At 44.7% G+C, this 23,797-nt stretch overlaps 7 protein-coding genes across 7 annotated transcripts; 2 read left to right on the top strand and 5 right to left on the bottom strand.

Moving 5' to 3' along the window:
• Positions 1-2,813: 2,813 nt before the first annotated feature.
• FOXG_10875 (uncharacterized protein) lies at positions 2,814-4,698 on the bottom strand. The gene is made up of 5 exons (XM_018390348.1): positions 4,602-4,698; positions 4,436-4,536; positions 3,724-4,377; positions 2,992-3,660; positions 2,814-2,893 (listed from the first exon to the last, which is right to left on the bottom strand). Exons 1-4 carry the CDS (start codon positions 4,680-4,682, stop codon positions 3,300-3,302), a joined length of 1,197 nt encoding a protein of 398 aa, XP_018248790.1. The 5' UTR covers positions 4,683-4,698; the 3' UTR covers positions 2,814-2,893; positions 2,992-3,299.
• Positions 4,699-7,755: 3,057 nt separating this feature from the next.
• Positions 7,756-8,997, bottom strand: FOXG_10874 (uncharacterized protein; the record flags this gene model as incomplete). Its single annotated transcript, XM_018390347.1, has 4 exons — positions 7,756-7,833; positions 7,904-8,502; positions 8,555-8,902; positions 8,973-8,997. 4 exons carry the CDS (start codon positions 8,995-8,997, stop codon positions 7,756-7,758), a joined length of 1,050 nt encoding a protein of 349 aa, XP_018248789.1.
• A 1,440-nt stretch (positions 8,998-10,437) lies between these two features.
• Positions 10,438-11,407, top strand: FOXG_20397 (hydroxyneurosporene synthase (CrtC); the record flags this gene model as incomplete). Its single annotated transcript, XM_018400679.1, has 2 exons — positions 10,438-10,827; positions 10,880-11,407. 2 exons carry the CDS (start codon positions 10,438-10,440, stop codon positions 11,405-11,407), a joined length of 918 nt encoding a protein of 305 aa, XP_018248788.1.
• Positions 11,408-13,512: 2,105 nt separating this feature from the next.
• On the top strand, positions 13,513-15,378 carry FOXG_10872 (uncharacterized protein; the record flags this gene model as incomplete). The annotated part of the gene is made up of 3 exons (XM_018390346.1): positions 13,513-13,820; positions 13,872-14,193; positions 14,254-15,378. The coding sequence occupies 3 exons, from the start codon at positions 13,513-13,515 to the stop codon at positions 15,376-15,378; spliced, it is 1,755 nt and encodes a 584-aa protein (XP_018248787.1).
• A 1,123-nt stretch (positions 15,379-16,501) lies between these two features.
• On the bottom strand, positions 16,502-17,993 carry FOXG_10871 (D-aminopeptidase). Its single transcript, XM_018390345.1, has one exon. The coding sequence runs from the start codon at positions 17,864-17,866 to the stop codon at positions 16,670-16,672; it is 1,197 nt and encodes a 398-aa protein (XP_018248786.1). The 5' UTR covers positions 17,867-17,993; the 3' UTR covers positions 16,502-16,669.
• A 2,524-nt stretch (positions 17,994-20,517) lies between these two features.
• On the bottom strand, positions 20,518-21,134 carry FOXG_20396 (uncharacterized protein). Its single transcript, XM_018400678.1, has 2 exons — positions 20,844-21,134; positions 20,518-20,790 (listed from the first exon to the last, which is right to left on the bottom strand). Exons 1-2 carry the CDS (start codon positions 21,121-21,123, stop codon positions 20,660-20,662), a joined length of 411 nt encoding a protein of 136 aa, XP_018248785.1. The 5' UTR covers positions 21,124-21,134; the 3' UTR covers positions 20,518-20,659.
• A 1,364-nt stretch (positions 21,135-22,498) lies between these two features.
• Positions 22,499-23,189, bottom strand: FOXG_10870 (uncharacterized protein; the record flags this gene model as incomplete). The annotated part of the gene is made up of 3 exons (XM_018390344.1): positions 22,499-22,738; positions 22,795-23,121; positions 23,172-23,189. 3 exons carry the CDS (start codon positions 23,187-23,189, stop codon positions 22,499-22,501), a joined length of 585 nt encoding a protein of 194 aa, XP_018248784.1.
• Positions 23,190-23,797: the final 608 nt, after the last annotated feature.

Genomic DNA, 23,797 nt, shown 5'->3' with positions numbered 1-23,797 from the left:
GAAACACTTTGTTGCCTAGTCCCCGAAGTAGACAAGAAACTGACCACAGGTCATAGGCGTGGTATAGGAAGAATACTAAGAGATTTGGGGGAGCGAGAAGACAACGATATACATCCAATGCTTGAGAAGGGTTTGGGCTACAAGAGAAGCTGATCAGTTAGCATCCGATGTGCACAGGTCAGGTGCATCTTACGTCTAATATGGGGCAAGCGGCGGCCAGCTCATTAAAGCCCCCAGAACCGATCTTGCTAGGGACTTTCGTGAGCCCTCGGTGAGCGGTTGGCTTCCTGCTTTTTCAAGTAACAGCTCCTGATCGGCTGCTGTGTTTGTTTTGGGATGCATTTCCGGTACAATTGGCTTCGCTGTTCTGCCGCTTTGGTTGTACATTACTTTATGATAACAACAGAGAACGCGATATGTGCAGAACACGACAATGATGGCCTTTAGAAATAAGATGCGGAGCTAATGCCGGCTGTGGGGAAAGCTGAAATAAAAACCACAAGGGACTACCTCTCGTTGTCTGATCACTAATCACGAGAGCATAATCGGAGATCAGTCTTGCCGTGACTGAGCCAGTCCACCCTGAACAGCACTATGTGGCTTGCAGCATGCATACCTGCCTGCTGTGCCTGAAAACAGAAGAGGGCAATTAGCCTTCGGTCTGGAGAACTAAGAAGTCGATTATTAATTAGTTTAATGAACGGTTTCATGTTACTGATCTAAATATTTTGAAGAATGACAACTATATCACAAGAAGCTAAAACCTAACCCAGCGTATAGACCAACTTGTCACCGCTCACGTTGCCATTCCAAACTTCCTCGAGAGCCTTGAACACTGCAGCCAATCTAGTTCCTGACGTTGACCTTGGGCTTGTAAACCAGAATCTTGCCCTCGGCGAGCAGTCCTTCAGCAAGAATCCAGAAGTCACGAGCAAAGGCAGCATCTTCCGGCTTTACAGGAAACGTATGAGGCCCGAGCTGACAGGCTTTACCACTGTCCTACCACTGCAAGACATGTGTGGCCCTAAGAAAAATTCTATCGGACAATCACGCATTTTGATGATAGACGGGGGTGTTATGTAATTGCGATCTTGGGTGGCGCTACCGATCAGTAAACATAGAGGAAGCAGTGTCAAAAGAAAAGACGGCTATGACCAATCAAACAGTCTTCACTCAATCCGGGGTTTGGTGTGCCCGGTACAGAGGTACCTGGCGGCCCACTTACCATCGGGTCGTTTAATAATACCGACCTGCTGATCAATCAGTGGTTAGAGTCTATAACCAATTAGAACGGCATTAGAACCGCATGGTACTGACTACTTTGGCTGGCTAGCTATCTCTACCGTAACGCCCATCAAGGGTTTTCAAGTTCCCTGCACCAATTGTGATGTGCCAAATGGTCCATCCCTGAAGTGCTGCCCCGTTTGCCCGTCCGAAGTTCGGATAATAGATTCTGCATCTGCCACCAGTTGGGCTCTTGCATCGCCCAGGATGTGGTAACGCCATGGCTGGGTGCCTTGTGAGGACATGAACTTGCTTATCGTGGAAACATCGCTAACCGTACGGCAACCTTTCATGGTCAGTTCAACGTGGACTCGTCTGACGTCACTCCAACTGAGGTCTTGCACCTGTGTAATAGTATATAAAGTAAAGCCTCAATAAAATGTAGCAGAATATGGAGACCAACGGCACTACTGTTATGAATTGTGATTTACAACCTTCGGTAGCGAAGTTCAACCACTATCTAATTACCCTTCTATGGCAACTTAGTCATGAACCTGGGGGTTAGTCCTGTTAAGGGAAACTTTCTGCTCTGCTATTAATCATGTATGCCTGGAGCGAGAAAGGCTCTTACTAGGGAATTAAGACAACGACTGCATACTGCAGTCTCTACTAGTATTTGTGAACTTGGGAATACTTAAGAGAAGTCTGTTTATGAAAGGTACTATACTAAGATGCGTTATGTGGTAGGAGGCTAACTACAGACCACCGACTTCTCCTGGCATTTAGTGCACTTGATAATAGAATAGACATAGAAATATAGACCATAACTTCAGGATTCATAAAATAACAAGATATTATTACGTACTGTTGAGAGATGCTATTGTCTAGCTTCTGTACAAGCCAAGGTGCTGCGGAACACTTCGCAGCTATGTTATTGACTTGTGACTGACGTGGCCGGAGGGGAGAATATAACGGTCCGCTAGGCGCACGATGTGGGATCAGAAAACTGAGCTGGCGCTGGGATCGACTACACCAAGAAGCCTCGCAACGAGAACCAAGAGCTATACTAAGAGCTCCGGTATAACACTAAAAAGAACATGGATGAAGCAGGGTCTTGCGACCGCGTACCGGGTCAAAGAGGGCGTGTTCATAGGCTAGGAGTCCGAGTTTTCTGCCAGCGGGCAACATGTGGAGTTAAAAGAACCTCTTGAAGCATGTTCACGGCTTTTTCCCCAAGAAGAGACAACATTGGCCAAACCTACGAGCCAAACTCTGTACTAGCCACAATTGCCAATCGCTAGCGGTCCAACTGAATGTAACGAATTGAGAAAGTAATTCTCTGCACCCTCTTACTTAGCATCTCATCATGTGGGCGAGACCATGCTATTGAACTGGACTCTATGATTTCTTGCACGGGATGGGAAATTCACTGATGGAAACTCTTAAAACCCAAGCGAAGTTCTTTTCATAGTTTTGAGGCAGTGTTATAAGTTTTCCAACCCTAACATCCTTACTCTTCGTGTATCTGCTTTATATCATCGAGCTCAACTAGAGTAGCGATCAGGCGATTGATGCAAGACTGAACTTGCTCCTCTCCTTCTTTATCACGATATGAGCGATCCACTTTGCAGTTCAATAAGCTAGCTGTAATTTCCCGAAGTTTCGAAACCTACGTGGAGGTCAGTATATGCTTTCGGGTCACTCTTGGCTTTTCCTTGGCTAATTTATTGGAAGCCATGCCGGCCATAGTGAGTATGGGGAACCTACTGCGGCGGTTCCGTTTGCTTTGAGAGCGGAGATGGGTGTGACAGTGATTATATGGAATGATTCCAGAGCAATTTCCTTACGAAGGTTGCCCAGTCGGCAATTATCGTCTTTGCTTTCTCCAGACTGAAATACATCCAGGGGCTTCACTTGATGATGGTGTTGATTTGGTTCCTGAAACAATGTATTGTTGGCTGACAACGTCGCAAGGACGATGCTTTGGATGAAGAGGCTTGTCATGTATATGTTCGCCCGCGAGATGGCAAATGAACAAGTGCATTGATTTGCATGCCCGTCTCTATTGAAAAGTCTCAATTCGTCAGGTAGTTGGCTGCTGATGTTCCGCAAGCTTGTATGATATCCATGCCTTGTCCGAAAGTGAGCACGCTGTTACCACAGCTATTGGACGTCTGTTCTGGGCATGGTGGTGAGAATTGGCCATAACGCGGGTTTCCAGGCATTTTGTCCGGTCCCAATGCGACTGCACAGAGATAAAGTTTAATTAAGGCAATGAACCCAGCTAGCAGCGGCGTGGCTGTGGAATCTTCACATAGTTCCATTTTATCTGGAAATGGATCATCAACCTCAAGTAAAACAAGGAAATCCCAGTCAATACAAGCTGGATTGTAGCTGATCCCCGTATGCGGCACTGGATATGTGAGTCTATCGTGGCTACGAGAATTAGTTAGCTAGGACTCGAGTTCGCTTTTGAGCGTCTTAGCAGATGTAACTTACGCCATTACAATAAATATCATCCAAAATGCTCGCTTGCATATTTCAGAGTTTATGTTGTCGAAATCACAGTGTGATTCCCGTCTGAACAGGCTCAGTTTCCTCATACACAAGACCGCCTCGGAGGCGTGCACCCAACCATAGTGAGTCCTACCCGAACCATGGAGTGCCACGCTCAGTATATATGAGCACACCATGTCTTGAGCGTCGGGCTGGATACCGGTGTGTAATCTTTGCGATGTCTTGCTGAGTGCAACCAAGTAGTGAGCCCTTTCCACCATGCTGCTTATTGTTTCGTCAGGATGAAATCCATAACTTTGAAAATTTCGTGGTGACCAAGAGATGGCAAGAGCTGAAAGGGAGATGCATAGTCGATAAAAGAATGGGTCAGATTGGTAGCATTTATTTTGGAAATCTACTCGAAAACGTGGTCGATGTATAATGGGATGAAGTGGATAGATGTGTTGGAGATAATCTGAAATCAACAGCTCGAAAATCTCATTGGAGCAGAAATGTTCAATTGTCAAATATGTGACGAGTGACGAGGACAACGAGGACAGGCTTTTCGGAAGACACTGTGCATGTGCAGCTGTTCCTTCATTCTCTGGATCCTTGTGGTGAGGATCGTGACCCTGGGCTTTAGCTTCGGCAACTCGACTGCCCTAATATGTCAGCAAATTATCAATATCAAGGATGAGTCTTGATTGCTACATACCGATTAGGCGGGCCCCGAGGCTTGCGGGTAGTCATAAAGGTGCATGGCATTTCGACTTGCACACAGCGTTTGCATGACGTACCCAGTTGATCGAAGACACACTGTTACAACGTTAGCTGTCGATCGCAACGGACTGGTTTCGAGGGGCATGTATGTATTCATGTACCTGTAATTTGCGGCTGCGGCAAAGATCACAAGCCCGTCTGGCAATCGGCTTGCCCTTTCTTGAGCTCTCTCCTGGAGACATGATGTGTAAGGAGCGGTATCTTCTGAGGCTAGTAGTGAAAACGGAGGCGGTGGCTGTCAATCCTTGACAAGACTGCTAGCTTTTGATTGGTCCGTGTGCGACAACCATTTTAAAGCCAGATGCCGACTTTCTATTCGTCCACGGTCCACTTGTGATTTGAAATATTTACTGCTTTGAAATATAGCCCGGCAATTGGCCAAGGAGCCAAACGAGGGTGAGGGGCGCAACTCCATCAAAATCAATTCACCATCACCCTTATTAAGTAAAAACACGAAGCTCTATACATTCCCTTCCACATACTATATTCTATGAACCGGTAACGGTAAGCAATATATGCGAACCTCAGTAGCTGAGTTGGAAATTGAACGAAAGGCCTGAGCATTATCCCTTTGAGTGCCACAGCCCTTAGGCGGGGTCACGACAGGGGTATTAGACCAATCAAAATAGATTTAACTAGCAGTACTTCTCCATACATACTAATTTGTATGACGGTAAAAGTCCCGGCAGTTTTGATTGCGACAAATCACTACCTCACAGACTTCACAGCCGTATAAGGTCTGCCTGCCTGAGCCTCCTCGGTGCCGACTTTGTGCATTATCTGATATCGGCTGCAAAAAGAAGCTATTTTCAATCTTCCTCTTTTTAAAGGGTCGGGGCTGCCCCTGTCTGAACCCTTTGCAAGCAAGGCAATCCGAGAATGTTCCCTTATTGACATAATTAATATCCCTTTGCAGATGATTTTGCCGTAATTGAGTATCGGTCAAGTCCTCCTCTTTCCCTGACCTAGATCTCTCCCTTGCGCCACTTTCTTGGCCAAATTTGATAAATAGGGCGTTGGAGATGCACCTCTTCCAGGTCTTGAGGGTCTTATAAGGCGGCCACCGCGGCTATGAGGTCTTGAGCTGCAAAATGAATCTATTTGTAAGTGTTATATCGAGAATTAAGGACCAAAGGAGCGCCTGCTATGGGCCACGGCAAAATCGGTGCTTATAGCTTGTATAGGACCTTATCTGATCTCCTTGGTCTACGTGATTCATTTCATCGTTATAAGAAGCAGATATAGTCGGTATAGGAATAACCTTTATTATAGCATCGCTAAAGGTCTCCTGTATTGGCTTAGATTATGCCCCTTTGTTAGTAGGCTTCCTTCTTCTCTTTGGCGTGCATTAGTCATTAGCACCACTGTATATAGTCGAGAGAAATAACACAAGGCTATTATCCTTCTAAGCGATTTAAGCAACCTAGGAAGGATAAATTAGTAAGGGAATTATATATAAATAAGTCCCTTGGGTATACAAGGTTATCTATCATAGGGATTGACTTTACTTTATTATATTTAAAGCCTAAGGCACCTGCCTTATCCTTCCCTTTTGTAACTTTAAGGTCCTTAGTAATACCATAGTTAGGGCGGCCTATACCTATAGCTCCATGCCTGGCTTCTCGAAGGGCATGGAAGAGATTAGGCGAGAAGGGGTTATCCACAAAGATATAATATGTCTGCTTCGGCAGCATATTAACTAGGTGAATAACAACTCCTGCCGTATTGCTGAGGACCACAGTCTCCTTGGGCTTCCCCTTTCCCTTCTTCCCCTGTTGCGGCTTTGCAGCTGGCTTCTTTTTCTTCTTCGGCAGCTCGATGATAACAGCGGTATATAGTAATATCTTTACATGCCACAGCCACCGAATAAAGAGACAATTTTAGGCGATACTCCAGACTTTAAACCCTACGGGCATAGGCTTACTCTTTGCTCCTGCCTATAAAAGGGACTATATACTTATCTACAGCAATGTTATTCCCTGGTATATAGAGCTAGGCTAATACCTTCGATATAAGGTTAGACCATAGCTTAGTAGCTTGGAATGCCTTAAGAAGGGCCTCTTCGTTACCTAGGTTAAGCAAAGTTTAGTTAAAAGTCCATATATAGCGTAAGATTAACTAGAACCTCCACAGGGGCATAAACTTAATAATTAAATGCAGGGGGGGCCTAAGCACCTAGGGAAGGAGGGCTCTAATAGCTCTTGATTATATTTTCCTTATGAATTCCGAGGTAAATCACCAACCCAAGCCATATATATACTTATACAGCCGAGAGCCCGTCCTACCGGTCAATCCGTAACTGGTCGGAAATAGCCGAGTTTTAGCTATTAATAATGCCATTTTACATAAGATAAGAGACCCAGCTATTACTATAGCAGACCCATAACTATACAAGAGATATGTTTTTTTTTTTTTTTCTTTTTTTCTTTTTCCCTTGCCGTCAGCTTTATACGAGGCCATCGAGCTTTTTAACTTTTCTACAAAGGCTTAAACAGTGAGACCCCTATAGCAGGCCATTATCGCAGAATTTAAAATCATATATATAAGGGATATAGGTATAAAAAGCTAAAATAGCTTAAGTAGTATTAGAGGCAGTATATTAATGTAGAAATCATGATCTTCTATGTTTAAAGGCATGAAGTTGCAGCCGAATGCCTCTTCAGGCAGGTTGATTAGTATTTCAGTAAGGCCTAGGCCTATTTGCCATGCATATATGTAAAAGCTATAATTATCAAAGCCATATTCTTTTACTTATATTTCATTAAGAATCAGTAGGTAATTCATAGTTTTAATAGATATTAAGTAGCATGAGCTTTTGGTAGTATTTTGCTAAAATTGAAGATCTTACAATTATCTGGTAACTACCCTGCACGTATTAACCTTGTGACTAAGCTAAGTACAGCGAGTGACCTCCCTAAGGGCTGTAGCACTCAAAGGGATAGAGTAATAAGATCAGGAGATTAATAATAGAGGTTGCCTTAAATGAATTAAAAGTCAAACTGAATTTGCACTTAGGAAAAACCAAGCTTCTCAGCACACAGACTGTGATAGGTCCATGGAGAGAGTGATACTTATTGTATCAATTGGAAATCTAATTGTGAGGGTGGAAACGGACCAACAAACGTGGCTTTTTCCACAGCAAGTATAGCTTTGAATCCCTGAACAAATCAACTTCATTGTTCACCAATTCCCAGTCAAAATGATACACCATCTTGGCGATAATAATCCTCATTTCAAGATACGCCAGGTTGATGCCTAAACAAGCTCTCGGGCCAAGTGAGAAGGGTTGGCTGGCCTGCTTCGTGTCTCCAAAACCCCCATCGATCCAACGCTCTGGTATAAAAGCGTGTGGATCTTTCCAGTAGCGTCCATCATGCTTGGTAGTCCAGTGATCTACACTCACAACGACGCCTGGAGGAATGTAGTGGCCGTCTATTATAGCACCGGGCGAAACACGGGGAAGACCGAAAGGCGCAGGCGGAAAGATTCGAAGCCCTTCTTCAATAACTGCAGAGAGGTACTTTAAATCTGCAGTAGCGTCTCCTGTGATCTCTGTGTCCGACTGGAATCGCGAACGGACTTCGTTAGAAAGAGCCTCCAAACACGACAGATTTGACAGTAGGCAAAAGACAATCCCGGTGAGACATGTAGCTGTGGTTTCCGACCCAGCCACAATAAGTGTATTGGATTGTTGGCAAAGCTCAGGCTCCGGAACTTTATTGCCACCTTTGCGCAACAGGTGCGAGAAGAAATCTCCGCGGTCTTCGGAATTGGGCATCTCAAGCCGTTTCAGCATCTTCTCGCGAGTCAAGGCCATATGTTTTCGATGCATAGCACTGGCATCTTTCGGGACCACAAATGGTAGATACAGGTTGACGAGGGGAACACGTTTTCTCAACCCTGAGAGCATCATGGCATAAGATGCATCAATAATGAGTGACACCCAGAAGTGTGATCGCCCTTCAGCAACAGCAGAAAAAGACTCGCCAAATGCGAGGTCACCTAGAACACACGAATTAGGGCATGAAGAACAGCTGGAATGTTGAAGCAATACCGATGATATCGAACGTCAACCAATTAAGGGCCTCCTCAACATTGATTCCGGCTCCTCCAGGACTTCCAAGATTGCGCAATTGGCCCAAGAATAGATCCACATAACCATGAATCAGTGTTTCTTGACCGCGTAAAGATTTGGCGCTGAATGCATGAGATAGGTACTTCCTTTGCCGCGAGTGTTGTACGGGGTCTCTGACGCTGACGATACCCGGGTGGTCTCCAGCTACATCGTACCAAGAACCTTTGATGAACCTCTTCTTATCTTTAAGCGCATGTCCGTAGATATCGTGATAGGCCTGCACAGTAGCGAAGGAAAGTTCATTGGGGGCAATGCGCACCACATCGCCTCGAGTCGGAAGTCAGGGCATGCTTGGCATGACCAAAAAAAAAAAAGGATAAAAAGGAGGATAACATACCATATTTACGATGCGTTTCTTCCATGATGAACGGATATCGACCGGAGGTCCATTTTAGGGCGTACCAGATCTGATGGGGCTTAGCTTAGCATTGAGCATGTGTGAAGTACAGCATGATAGCATACGTCGGAAACGGCCGCCAATTTAGGGCCTGGGACTTTGCAAGCGGGTGGAATAAAACGCGGTATATAATGTAGAGCATAGTGAAGCTGAGCGATGCGCTGTAGCGAGCAACTTGAGGTTTCCTTGGATGCACAACACACCAAAAGACCCCAAGAATGCTCAAGCTGGCTGTCATGGTCACTACTGTGGAATTGATACCTGCTTCAGTCTTAATGGAGGTGCGTATGCGTGGATCGTTAGCAGGAGTTGTTGAGAAAGTTGAGGTTTGGATTTTAAGCTATCCATTATAGGATCCCTTATATCCTCTGGTCAATTTGCTATAAACAGCATAGGCAGTAGAAAGTGGTCCATGTATTGGCCTCATGTCTCCCCCAGGAGGAGAAGATCAGCATGTTCATTGACGATCTTAGTATCATCCGAAACAACATAAACAAGGTTAAAAGGCTTCGTAATGCATAATTGCAGTGATAACATTATGGTTAAAGATATCGGGCTAGGGGGGGAATATTTACTCAACCAATTCGCAAGACATTCAGGTTGTTTTATCTCTTAAAGTGGACATCCAGACCTCCACAAAATCATTCTCAATAGTATTATACCGGCTTTATGCATTATGGACTATGAATTATATATACTTCGCACAAGTTTAGTTATATTGCCTTAAATTAGTGGCTGCAAGGTGATTCTCCGACTTTAGTCCGCTAGATCAAGTTCGAACCCCTGTCGTTTTAGAATTATATACTACTGGAGATTCTCCGACTTTAGTCCGCCCTCTTAGACTCAGTCTAAACCCTCGTCATATCAGAATTAGACTATTCAAGATTCTCCGATTTTAGTTGTCTAGTCGCATCGATTAATCAGGTGCTTGAAGATAAACTAGCGGTCACGGAGCTCTATTCGGAGCCGACAACAGCCCGTAAGCCCGCTGTTAGAATAACATGCTTGATTAATTATAAGTAGATGGCTTGAAACGCAACATAAATAACTATAGTACAGTACACACCCACCTCAATTCGCTGCAACAGAGCAAATTCCATCGAGACGATTTGAAAGTTTTGAGCGACTAAGTCTACCCTGCAAAAAAAATGACAGCCACTCCTATATCGTGGGCGCCTCCCGTGTATCCACCAACTACGATAGACAATGATGGGGTGAGTCTTGCCGTCCGACTTTGTTCTGTAGTTATGATTCCAACGAACTAACTTTTAAAAAGACACTCGTGAATAGATACGACGCTCGGAAAACATTAGCATATGTTACAACAGACACCAACAACGTGAACAAGTGCGTGACCTTCCTTCTCACGTCACAATCTGGTTATACTAAACGTCGCAGTGTCTTCATGCTCTACTGGATCACAACAAAAGATGGACTCAAATATCACTTGACAAGCAACGCAGGCTTGCGCGGGGCCGACCTACTTGGAACATTTATTTCCTTGAATGACCTCCAGGACCTTACTTCGCGGGGAGCTTCAATCCTTCATCCTGGCTCTGGAAATCCCGATCGCCTAGAGCTGAAGAGCGCCACGCAGAGCATCACTAGCCCTGAAGGGGGTGATCAATGGACCAATACCCACCTTGAGCTCGACTTTGTTGGAATCAAACTCGACATGACTATACAGCCTACGGGTGGCAACTTCTACTACGGCGGCGGAGGCGGCGTCCAGCTGGTCAATCGGGGACCAGACCCTGACGGCTCTACTGCGCTTCCTGGATGGTCCTGGTATTGGGTTAGTAGCATGTCGATTGCCTGTTGGATTTGGTCACTAATAGGGTATTTAGGCCAACCCTACAACCCGTCTTGAGGGGCACCTTGTAATCGATGGAAAACAACACGAGATTGATCCGGAACAGTCATACGCCTTGTTCGAAAGACAATGGGGCAATTTCCACATTGGCAAAGGCTACTATGCCCTGTGGTTTTATCTGGAGTCTGGAGAGGTTCTCATATCGTGGTCCATGGAACCAAGCATCGACGGTGAATCGAAAATCGCTTTCGCTTCTGTTTGGCACCCAAACGGCCGGCATGAGATGTTACCAGTCGGCCCTAAGAGCCGGGCTTGGGATATAGAAGCTAGCCCTCGAACCGGCTTGAAGTACTTTAATAAGTTCTTCCTGGATTTGCCGGCACGAAATGCCTATTTCACGTTTGATAAATGGATCCGCGACGGTGAATTAATCCCAAGCCTTCCAGAGCAGCGTGATAAGTACATTACGATATCTGAGTCGTACGGTGAAGGAAAAGGCTTTTGGGACGATAAGGAAGTACAGATTCAGGGCCATATTGAACAATTATCTCTTCTGAGATAAAATTCAAATTAATAGCGATAGTGTATATAGGTAGGCAGGGTTGTACTCTCTAACTTGCTGCTGTCTTTTCATCTATACGTTAATAAGCATTGAAGGCAAAATACTAGGCATTCTGAAACCCAACGAAATGACTTATTTATAAAAAACAATGAGTCTAATTAGCAGACGCGTCTTCTAGGAAATTTCTCGAACTTAAAATGTAGGCATAAAAGCACGCCTTAGTATAGGCACTTTTTATTGCTAGATCAAAAGAGTTTTCTCAGTCTTCCTTGTCTAAAAACTATCGCTGCGGCTCTCGCTCCTGGCCTGGACCTCCTGCCTTTATGATGGATATCACGATGGTGGGAGACCCAACTCGCTGGTCGGGAAATGTTTTCGCTTCGAAGAATGTACGGATTGCATTTAGCTTACTATAGATAGAGGTGACGCTCAAGAACGATCAGATTAGTACAAAGATGAAACCTTGAAATATCTCTCCATAAATCGCTTAACGAAACTTTGCTTGTCCATACCCAGTACTATATGGTGTTACTGAAGCTGCGGACCAGTTACATTTCCAAAGAAAAAAATCTAAAATGGTAGAGTCGTTTCACAGGGACTTATGCCAATTTCTGACCTGTAATTATCATTTGTAGACAGCCTGATATTCTTATTGTGATTTCTTATTAGATAATAAATATCAACTTGAGAAGATCACGTGCTAATATGCGATATTTCGGAATATTATACCTTATTTGCGAAAGTGCAAGAGTCCGAAAGTGCCCATAGACCGACGCATCTATAATAACTTGCACCGTGCAGACTAAGCTCCTTTCCCCTCTTGACTACTGCCATTTAAATGATAGTCCTTTATCCTATTGGGCTCCCCATATGCTTAATATCTTCAAGCAGATGAGGCTAGGGGCATAACCATGGGCGACAGATCATGGCCTCTTATGCGCAGACTTTCGGTAAGACATGGTGTCCTCCTCGCCGCGTGAAGACGGTGGGGATGTTCTATTTAAGGGAATCTGCTAAATTCTTAACAGTGCACGAATTGCCGATACAGGAAGGTACAGAGTGAAATAATAATATCCATTTAGAAGCCAGAAACGGCGCATACTTATTCTCATATATTATAGCTTCGATGTGATCGCGCCTCTCTAAAGTATGATTGGTGTAATAGCTAGCAACTTATATGCGAATATCTAACGCGCCAGATACGCAGGCTAAAGCAGAAATTTGCGAAATAGTATATATTTTATTTCTATCTTAAAGACGTCCCCGCTGATTCTCTTGTGGCCTGAGCACGGATAGCGAAGCTCTGTTAACCATTTATGAGCGCCTGCGCCGGGTCGAACAGCAGATGTTGGGACCTGAATGAGATATGAGCTCTTTACCGTGAACCGCCAGACGTAGGCTGCTCACTGAGATCAACGGCCCCCTCATTCTTTGAGCCAGAATTCACAGCTGACATGCTATTTAAATATTAGTAAGATGCGGGGTTAATAAAAAGGGAATAGATCTTACTCACACCCTTCTTCCTGCGACAAGTAAGACAGGCTCTTGAACGGGTCACAGCGATCAATCGGAATTCCGTTCAATTATCTAACTAATCACGCACGCTTACATCTTGCATACACCCTGAACGCATGTAAGACGAGTCGGTCATCGTCCAATTAGGCATCGTGTTCGACCCTTAGTTCACAGTGGCTTATGCGAATTTGAATGTTTGATGGCTACGCACGAAATAAAATACCATCCCCTTTATCAGATTATTATAATCTTTCCCCAGGTATCAACTGTGATAGCCCGCCAGTAAATTAGCCAAGCATATTATAGATAGCCACGTTCATAGTATATTTTAAAAGATTTGTTTGATATGTTCCCAGCCCTCTTGTCTCACGCTGACGGTAAAATCAAACGTCATCAGGATTCAGAGCCATACCCGCGCAGTAGGGCGCTTAACCGCCATGGTCCTATAGTTTCCGCTGGCGATGTCAGCTTACGCCTGTAATTTGTGCTTATTTACACTTACGTCTCACTCTTCATTCCCATTTAATTAATCCTCAAATATTCCTTTAAACATTCCGAGGATAGGACAGCCCGAGTATCATTTGGCAATCATGGGTGGCATCACTCAACAAGACACCACGTCTCCGCCAGACGTGCATCTTCCCCAGTCCAGCGGCGCTAGCAACGAGAGCAAAAACGAAGCAGCAGAGGGCAACACCCCGAATAGTAATGATGAAGAGGCCGTGGCCGAATTCAAGCCATCCTTTCGCTTCTGGATCATCCTGGCGAACCTATCACTGCTTATCTTCCTCGCTACGCTCGAGAACACCATCATTGGGACCGCGTTGCCGTTTATTGTGGAGGACCTGAAGATCGGAAGCAACTACGTCTGGGTTGCTCACATACAGTTGCTCACCGGGTAGGAGTGCATAAGAACCAAGTTCCGGGATAAACAGGCTGATGGCTATAGAACGTCTGTGTTGCCCCTGACAGCACAACTCGCCAACATCTTCGGCCGCCGTTGGGTGACCATCGTCGTCACTTCGCTTTTCATTGTCGGTTGTGTTATGTGCGGAGCCGCCACGAATGAGGCAATGATGCTGGCTGGTCGAGGTATCCAGGGCGTTGCGAGCCAGAATTGTGTCATGCTTACAGAAATGGTCATCTCGGATCTCGTCCCCTTGAGAGAGCGTTCCAAGTACATCGGCATGACGCTCAGTTTAGCGGCCTTTTCTCTCATCTCGGGACCTATTATTAGTGGTGCCCTTGTCAACAACGTGTCCTGGCGATGGGTGAGCTGTAACTATACCTTCTTTTGGCGAAACTTGATATTCTAACGTCGTTATCTTAAGATCTTCTATATCAATGTCCCCATTGCTGGTGTTGCACTAATAGGCCTTTACCTCTTCCTCCACGTCAAGTGGAACCGAAATGAGACCATCATGACCAAGCTCCGCCGCATCGACTGGGTTGGCAACATCATTATCACTGGCTCTAGTATCAGTATTCTCCTTGCCTTGACGTGGGCACATGTCGTATATCCTTGGGACTCACCAGAGGTCCTTGCACCGCTCATCATAGGCATTATCGGTGCAGTTGTCTTCTTCGTCTGGGAGGCCAAGTGGGCTACCGAGCCTGTCGTCCCGCTTCGTATATTCAAACACTGGAGCTCCATCCTGCTGTACATCGAAACCTTCATGTGCAACTTCTGCCTTTTCTTACCGGCCTACTTCCTACCATTGTTTTTCCAGGGCGTCATGGCCTCGTCTGCAGGCCGAACAGGTGTACAGATGATCCCGCTGACAGCATTCATGATGCCCAGCATGATCTTTACCGCCGTTGCTCTTCCAAAGGTTGCCAAGTACAAGGTTTTCCACGTCGTGGGCTTTACTCTCCTCACGGTAGGGCAAGGCATCTTCTCGACGCTCAAGCGAGAAGACTCAAACGCTGAGTGGGTATTCAAACTCTTTGTTCAGCCCATCGGTACAGGCTTTTTGGCTGGCTCAACGCTTCCGGCTATCCAGTCATGGACAGCTGAGGCGGACATGGCAGCGGCAACGGCCGGATTCACCTACATCCGAGGCATGGCCATGATCTTCGGCATTGCTATACCCAGCACAATCTTCAACATCTTCATTTCAAAGTACTCGTCCCGCATCGACGACCCCGAAGTTCGCGCTCTTTTGAATGCAGGCGACGCCTTCGCTCTTGGATCCAAGGATTTCGTCATGAGTTTCGATGATCCCGTGCAGAGCCAGATCCGTGAGACGTTCCAGCTAGCGATCCAGAAGGCTTTCCAGCCAACCATCGCGTTCGCAGGCATAGGATTCGTGCTGGCCTGCATCTGCAGGGACAACAGACTAAGATCTGAACTGGAAACTATGTACGGATTAGAGGAGAAGAGGAAGAAGGAGGGGACAGTAGAGGAGGTCACGAACATAAGGACGACGGTGGAAAAGATGGAGGGAGACAAGTAGAACGACGCTCAGGGCAGATATACTCTGGCGCACGTGGCTTTTAGGTTTGCTATTTATGTAATTCTTGGAATTTAGTAAGCTCTCTTGTCATATATGGCCCTAATTTACATAAAATATTAAAAGGTCATGGAATTTCCTTTACAATTTATCTTTATCTAATTTCATACTATAATAACTTATAGAATAGTTCCAGCATTTCTCGAAACCCTACTGCCCTTTTAGATTTTAGCATGCATCTGCAAGCCGCTTCAACACATCTACCAAGCGCCTACCATCCCCTACTACTACTGTATTAAGGACTGGTTATAATTTCTTTTTTTCCTTTTTTTCCTTTCTTTCTTTCTTTTTTTTTTTTTTTTTATTTTTTTTATTTTTTTTTTTTTTATACTTTTTAATAAGATTTTATATCTTTAAATACTATTTTAATTTATAACTTAGTATAAGAATAAGTAATCCTTATACTAATAGCCTTACTAAGCCTTAAGATAATAAATGTTATCTCTCTTTAAGTTTTTTATCTTATTATAGTAATTATTAGCCCTAATAATCTTCTTAAGCTATGTACCTAAATCTTAATTTATCTTCTATATAATTTCTCTAATAGACTACGGTTTAACCTTTAATGCCTTTAATATATCTTTTAATACTACTTCGGGGCAGCGATGGTCATAAGGCCCTTTAGCCCTTCTTCTAAGAGTGACAGAGGAAGACTATATGGCCAGCATCTCAGGGGAGACTGGTTTATTACATGATAACCCAATATCCAACTCCTACACTAGCTACCAGGACCTCTGGAATGACAGCTGTCCTGCTGCCCTAAGCATGAATATATCGCCGGTTCTCGAGTTACAGCTTCCTATTGAAACCCCGTTAAACTAACTATTATCCCTATGTCAGATCTCTACTGCTGCGTATGGGCATTGGAAATGGAAGCCCCCCTCGACGTTAATTGAAGTTGCGACTCGCATAGGTAAGCCGGGTTTCCCCTAGGTATGGTAAAGCCAATATCCTAGTAGCAAACGCCAGAAGGAACTCGAAAATGTATCCCGGAAAGTAGGCTCCGTCTACGTCGCGAGGCCTGTTATAATAACAAAGCTGCGAAGGCACCAAGAGGATTGGATACTCTCTGTAAAGTCACATTTAGCCTTGAGTGGCTTTGGTGATATCCTATACCAGTACTATAAATGGCTGCGGGAGTCAGGGTGAGCGATCCAGCATGCCAGTTAGTTTAAGAAAAAAAAGAAATGCATAGAGCATGTTACCTACTTATACCATCCACTACTTCTACCATTTACACGAATGAACCCTCAACTTCTTTAAATCTGGCTATAATTTCCCTGGTGGCTTGCAATGGCAGGGCTTCTACCGTGCGGCCCATATTGCCTGTCATTGTCTCAGCCATAGTGAGCGCATTATATATAGCCTCTTCTGTGGCATCCGCTGCTGCTTCAAAGAGGCCATTAATAGTCTGGTTGTCGGTTGCTTCTATGTTAATCAGCCCAGGCTTGAATGGATCAACGGCCCTGTGCTGGCCGGTGACTGTCTGCACGGGTATCTCGGCAGCTGTGGAAAACGCAAGAAATAGATCTCCCGAAGGGTTGTGAGCATAACTGCCCACACGCGCAAGGCCCATGGTCGCTCGCTTGGCCAACCGCTGGAGCTGAACAGGAAGAAGCGGTGCATCCGTGGCAAGTATGACGATGATGGACCCATCCTTTTTGTTCTTTGCCTCGTCGTACTCTGTATCATGAGCAGCGGCGGCCTTGCTGCTTGCGTTTCTCTTTTGCAGGATCCGTCCGACCGGGACGCCCGATATGTGCAAATGCTGGAGTCTCCCATAGTTGGCCTGGACAAGGGCGGCAACCGTGTACGACGTATCGTTCTCCCCAGCCACAATTCTACTGCTGGTCCCGGTGCCGCCTTTCCACCCTTGACACATCATGCCTGTCCCGCCGCCCACGTTCCCCTCGGCAATCGGCTCCTCGGAAGCATTGGTGATACTGTCCACAACATGTTCTGGCGTCACAGCAAACTGTCTCAGGTCGTTGAGGTGCCCGTCAAACGTCTCGGCGACGACTGGCAGCAGGAACCAATCGACGCCCTGCTCACCTTTTCCGTAATGTTCAATTGCGTACTTGTAGATGCCGGTATAACATGGCCCTACGGCAAAGCTGTTGGTGATAAGGATGGGAGAGTGCAAGAGACCGCTTTCCTCGATCCAATGTGTCCCAGTCATTTCTCCTGATCCGTTGAGACGGAAGACGCCGGCATGGCAGGCCGTGTGGAACCAGTCTTTCCGAGGGAGGATGGTCGTTAATCCCGTGTTAATTTGCCCACTCTCGTCACGGATAGTGGTCGTGTGGGCAAGGACACCGGGCACGTCTGTGATGCCATTTTTCGGACCAGGTGGCCAAAACCCAAGATGCGCCTCTGGTATAACTTCGCGGAGCCTGCCGCGAGTTTGCTGACGGGACATACTCGTTGCCATTACTTTAGATATTCGTATTCTGTCGCTTTTCTGGTGGGATCCACTGGGTCACTATGCTAGTCTGAAAAACAGGAGCGTAATTACTCTACCCTATTTATAAAGCCAGGGCTTTAAAACGAGATAGAAGATTTGCTGCGTCATTTTCTAGCTACTGGCAATGAGTCACGCCGATCCACTTATCTCCTGCTCATCTTACTGCTTGTAGTCTAAAAAGGAAGGTACTAGGATACCAGCTCAAAGACCCCACGTTCGCCAACTGGGTTTCCTAAGCTGCCGTGTAACGACAAGTTCATCAGCAGTCTACTATTGACAGCGAGTACGAGTGGCTGGTGTTCCGGGAATTACTTACACTGTCCTTAACAATCTCTTGCTTAACCTGCGGCGAATGTTAATATCTTTGCGAAGGAGATCAGGGTTTAAACAGCGAATGGAGATTGTGAAGTAAGAATAAATAAGTAAAAGCAGGGTAAATAAGGTATATATCAGAAAGTCTTGGGCTATGGCGTAGCCACAAGGTGTATATGCATCAGACCCAGACATATAGGCAATAAAAGGCTTCTTCAAGCCCGACGTTGAACGAGTGGAATAAAAATATATTACAACCTGTTGAGCGAATCGTCTCTTTATCCCAACATTGCTATCACAAACATTTAGCTTCTACTCCTTACAAAATGGCTCCCCAACTCCTTTGAGTAGGCCTTGGGAACATGGGCCGTGTAAGAGCCCCCGGTCTTCCTTTGTCATCACACTTTCTCATTTCTCTCTATGGAATGTGCTTGAACCTCGTCCAGAAGGGTTCCCTAGACAAACCACTCCTCGTCTACAATCGTACTCAAAAACGATCTGACGACTTTGTAACCCGAGTCGGCTCGGCCAATGCCAAGACGCCGATCTCATTGCACGAGGGTGTCAGGTCCTCTGACATTATTTTCTCCTGCTTGAGTTCAGACTCTACCGTGCTAGATATGTAATAATCCATGACCAAACAAGGCGATGTCCGCGGGAACCTATTTGCTGAATGTTTCAACTATCTCGCCTGAATTAGTTGACAAGATCGCGAAATTGATGATTGATGATTGATCATGGAGAATAGTTTGTTAGCAGTCCAGGTATTTACATTATTCCAAGCAGTACTTGGCAATGTTTCTTTATTGAACGTATTCTTTTGCATAGTCCTTGGCCCGCCACAAATGGCCAATAGTGGTACACTCATATTTGCAACTGCTGGCGCCAAGTCATCAATCGAGAAGATACGCCCATACATCAAAGGTATCATGGGGCGTGATGAAATCTCTTTTGAAGATATAAGTTCCAATATAAATTTAATTATTAGTAGGCTATTAACGCAAATAATAATTATTAGGGTACTTAAGTTTAGCACCAACAGAAAGCAATGCTAGTCTGCTAGTTTGCCAATGCGTGAGCCGTAGCCGCCACAGCCTTTGCCACGCCCACGACGAGGCAATTTTAGCAAAGTGCATCTTATATGCTGCATTGCTAAGCAGAACCATTCCTAGCGATGATTAAGTTCTGCTTGTAGTGGATGATGCAGATCTTGGCTCGCTAGTACGTGCTGTCAGCGAGGGTTAATATCTCTTTGAGACAGGCCAAGGATGTCTAGTCTGGTCGATATTTGGCCAACAATTGATGAAGCATTTCATCACACCCTAATCGACACAAGACACGGCCAAAACCAATCATCAACCAACCAATCAACCAACCAATCAACCAAGCTCAAGATGTTTTTGTGGCTTTGGCACGGTCCGTTCCGAATTGAAGCTGTAAGCTGATGCGGTTGGATGCGGTTGGTCCAGCGGAAGATTTGTAGCCATTACCCGGTCGTTTTTCTTGAAACGCACTAAGGTTATAGTAATACCGGGTGCGTAGTTCCTTCGTAAAGGGAAATTCCTGTAGGTTTACGACCCTTGATTGGGGAACAGAGCGTTATGTGCTTAATGATGGGAGCTGATGCTCCTGAAGATTCGGCCCCGGTTTTGTGCGGCTGTCCGGGAATGTAAACAACAAAGCTTAAAAGGAGACATGCAAAATATAGAATATAGTATAAATATATGTATTTGTGCATTAATTTGTTAAACAGATGTAAAACTTGAAACGTTTTGACGTTCAACATTCACAAGCGCTCCCTATCCTTAGCCGACTGTTGAGATTGTGGGCCTTGAACGTGTCCAAGGTAAAGGATAAGCTTAGGAAACCCTACCAAATACCAGATCAGCTTCCTCTATTGAGCGTATCCATCGGCTCTCGACACTTTGAATCTCATTCATGACACGTACTAAGTGAAATGCGATTAACCAGGTTTCTCGAAGTCTGTTTTGCGTATTAGTGACAAAAGTTTTATGCGATCATTCACAACATATTCCATTACGAACAATCCTTAGAGTAAGCGTTGGCTTGTCTAATATTATATAAATCGTTACTAGGGTCAGGCAATTAAAGTTATAAGCACCAATTCATGATGATCTCTCGTCTTGAATGATTGACTTGTGATGCAAACAATTAGCAAGGAAAAGGTTATGTTGTCTAAGTATCTAACATGCCCAATTTGCTGTGCAGGTAAGTTCTAGAAGACTTTCTTATCTATATGGCTTTACCTGATATTGAAACGAACAAATGCTATTTGAAAACTGTGTCACGTAGTCTGGTGCAAGATTGCAATAATATGTCTGATTAACCTGATGTGTCTTGGGACCAGCCCTAACTAACATCTCGTGTTGGTGATGCAGCCAAACTCCAAAATCGCGTTCTCGATGCATTCGCCTCTTCCTCAGCACACTATTCATTCGGCTTCAACCCCACTTCAACATTCCTCTTATCGACGATGCCCTGCCTCTGAGGTACTAAATCTTGAGCCACTGAAGGACGTCTAAACGCGTTAGGCTCTTGGCTAGTCTTGACAGCGACAGCTGAGGAAGATTAGTATGGTAAATTGGTTGTGCGGCGTGAGTGAGGAACTTACCAACTACTGAGGCAGTGACGAGTACTATTGGAAGGGCTTTGGAGACGCGTGCCATGCGCGAGACGGCTGGGGCTGGTTGAGCCGGGAAATCGAAGGGAGGAAGAGGTCCGCCGAATGAATTGGTTGTCATGATGAAGGTTGGAGTTTGTGAAGTAACTGTATTGTTGTGCAAAAGGCTCTGTTGATGCAGTGATTGTTGATGCAGTGATTGTTGGTGCAGATGAATTGATGAACTGATTGAATTGAGTTGAATAGACCATTCTTTTATATCAATTCCCATCCCTGGTTTCCAATATCCTGCATTGTTAGTCGGCACGTCCCGTTAGTGCAAAGTCAGATCACCAAACCCCTAATGTTTCCAGGTGAGATCTGGAGGTGGCCAGATTCGTCACTTCTGGTGCCGGAAGTGGCGTGGACTGTGGGGCCATGAACTGCTTTTCCCCCATGCCCTGAGTGTAATATGTGTAATATGTCTAATGATACATTTATGTGTTTTGTATCATTTGCAAGATACTGCCAATGGCAGTACGGCATGATACAGATTGGTTTGAGATGCGCGGGGAATAGAGCTATAGTTTAAAAATGGCTTTGTTTTGGAGCGTAGATTATATCTACCGCATCTCGGGGCGTTTCAGATTATCCGAGCGGTGCAGATCTTGTTTTACTATATTTATTTATTGCGCTGAGCGATCTATAAAAAGGATATAAAGTAGGTACATTAATAATCCAAAAATATAAACAATTTACAAATCTAATACTTACTAATAAGACTGACGCGAGAATAATCCGGACTCAAAACCGTCAGTCGATTCTATTCCGACTTTTTGCGATTCGTCATTTCCTCCGCACAATCTCTCCGTGGGGATGGAGACACCTAATATTAAATTTGCAAACCCCCTGTGATCGCTAATCTAGCGCACTTTTCAGGGCGTCGGTGGCCAATCGGGGTAGTATGATTGCCAATCTACCAGATGATGCGCATAGACATACACATGAGCTTTGCGAGTTCCTTATCAGACTGAAACGCGTGATATTCTGTGTTCTTTGCGGAGCCCTTATGGTCCAATGTCCTCGGTGTACTCCTCTTAATGGCAACACCTAATTATAGGTAATCGTAGATAGCTCAAACATGTTCTTGACATATTACTATTCCAATGCGCGACATGTTTTACTCACCGACTCGTTTTTTATAGAACCAGGGACTCCCCGAATTAGCGCCCGCGGTTGATGCCCCATTCTCGAAACTGTGGGGCCGCGGAAAGAACATGCGACTTTGAACTTAAGCTTACTAGGGTATTAACTGGCGCTTTGATGATAGCAAAAATAGTTGTGGAGGCGTTAGTGGATCTAGAGATAAGTGTTTCCTGAGACAATTCTGGGGGTTAACTGATGTAGTAGACTTCAAGCTGCAGCGGAGCCTCAAACAGTCTGAGGCAAACAAGTTTATGCAAAGGATCTTAACAACTAAAAGCCTTGACAATTTGATATACTTGCAACCATTATTCTACACCATGTATGTGATATTCTACCGGTTCGTATCAAAACATCCGCCCTAACTCTTGACAGCATCTTTCCTCTTAAAGTCTCCTAATCTAAGCCGTCAGCACTCCTCAAGCCACAGCAGCCAGTTCTAAAGTTGCTCTTGGGTACGACACTTAATAGACTTTCTCTCCCTTTCTATTAAAGATCTCCTGAATGAATGCTTTAAGATTTTCACCATGAACCGAGGGATACAAATTACTTGCAAGCAGATATCCAAGATACACAGCGTTCACGGCAGTATTGTCACCCCAAACGCCCCAGGACATCCAGTACTCTATTACACTGCGCGTTTGGCTAATCTCATTAGTGCCCTTAAACTGGAGGTACTGGGCTTCTAGCTGCTCTTTGGATAACTGCATCACTGTCAATCCGTATTCAACTGTAATTAATTCTGATAATTCTGACTCACCTCAGTGCGTTCTGGCTTCTCGTCAGTTACCTTATCAACCAACTCGTGCACTTCATTCTGCGTCTTGGCCTCTGTGTTAGCCAGGACTTTCTTATTGATGGTTCGGGGATCGTCGATGATGGCTGCTACGTATTTACCCACGTCGAGTATATTGAGGAGCGCAGATGGGGTGTTCCCTCCTGCAATGATATTGTTGTTGGGGAAGCCCAGTCCGTGATCCAGTTTACCTGATGGCACACGAAGAACCGTAAGCTGATACCACCAGCCAACATCAATAACCGTGTAAGGAAGATAGATACGCTGGATGTGGTCTAGAATCTCCTCCTTCTGTAAGGTCTTAGTTAGCTCAGCTCTGGACTTTTAAGGGTTAAGTTTACCTTGTCGTGAAGCTTCATTATTCCCCGAGGAGCAATGGTGGCAAAGGAGCAGGGCACGTATCGCTTCGCGCTGCTGCCTTGGCTGCATTTGAAAGCGGAATCTCGTCATCAAGTGACTCATAGTGGATAGGCGAGATGACCACATCGATGCCGGTTAGAGCAGCTACCAGTTTATCGTGGGGACCTCGCAGATCCACAGGAACGATCTTGGCACCTCTTTCTCGCAAGGTACTATCCATAACCCCTCCTTTGGCAAGTAAAATAAAAAAGCTACTATTAAAAATTAATAACTTTACTTATATAGAATTTAATTAAATAAATAGAAATCTATAGAAAAATAATTTTATAAATTATAAATAGGCTTATTTATTATACCCTAGGTATTATAATTAGTTCCTAATTATAAATAAACTAAGCTATACTACGTTTATTATTAGCAGATTATAAAGGGCATAATACTAAGTATTTATTAAAATATTATATCTCTTAATAGTAGATTTAATATATATTAGGCTTAATTAATATATAAAAGTTTTATATATTAAATATATATAATAAGGTTTATTATATAATACTTTTAGTATTATATTTAATTATATAGTCTTTCCTTTTATACTTTATTATTT

The sequence above is a fragment of the Fusarium oxysporum genome, chromosome 1 (assembly GCF_000149955.1).
Source record: "Fusarium oxysporum f. sp. lycopersici 4287 chromosome 1, whole genome shotgun sequence".
NCBI classification, from domain to species: Eukaryota; Fungi; Ascomycota; class Sordariomycetes; order Hypocreales; family Nectriaceae; genus Fusarium; species Fusarium oxysporum.
The sequence above is the reverse complement of the archived record's forward strand: the minus strand, read 5'-3'. Positions and strand labels throughout refer to the sequence as shown.

Excerpts from the sequence above, each read along its gene's own strand:
- FOXG_10875 (XM_018390348.1), bottom strand. The coding sequence starts at position 4,682 with ATGTCTCCAGGAGAGAGCTCAAGAAAGGGCAAGCCGATTGCCAGACGG. Across the intron at positions 4,537-4,601 it reads GCCGCAGCCGCAAATTACAG|TGTGTCTTCGATCAACTGGG; the intron begins GTACATGAATAC and ends ACGTTGTAACAG. Across the intron at positions 3,661-3,723 it reads ATGATATTTATTGTAATGGC|CCACGATAGACTCACATATC; the intron begins GTAAGTTACATC and ends TAATTCTCGTAG.
- FOXG_10871 (XM_018390345.1), bottom strand. The coding sequence starts at position 17,866 with ATGGCAACGAGTATGTCCCGTCAGCAAACTCGCGGCAGGCTCCGCGAA.
- FOXG_20396 (XM_018400678.1), bottom strand. The coding sequence starts at position 21,123 with ATGGGAATTGATATAAAAGAATGGTCTATTCAACTCAATTCAATCAGT. Across the intron at positions 20,791-20,843 it reads CGTCACTGCCTCAGTAGTTG|CTGTCGCTGTCAAGACTAGC; the intron begins GTAAGTTCCTCA and ends AATCTTCCTCAG.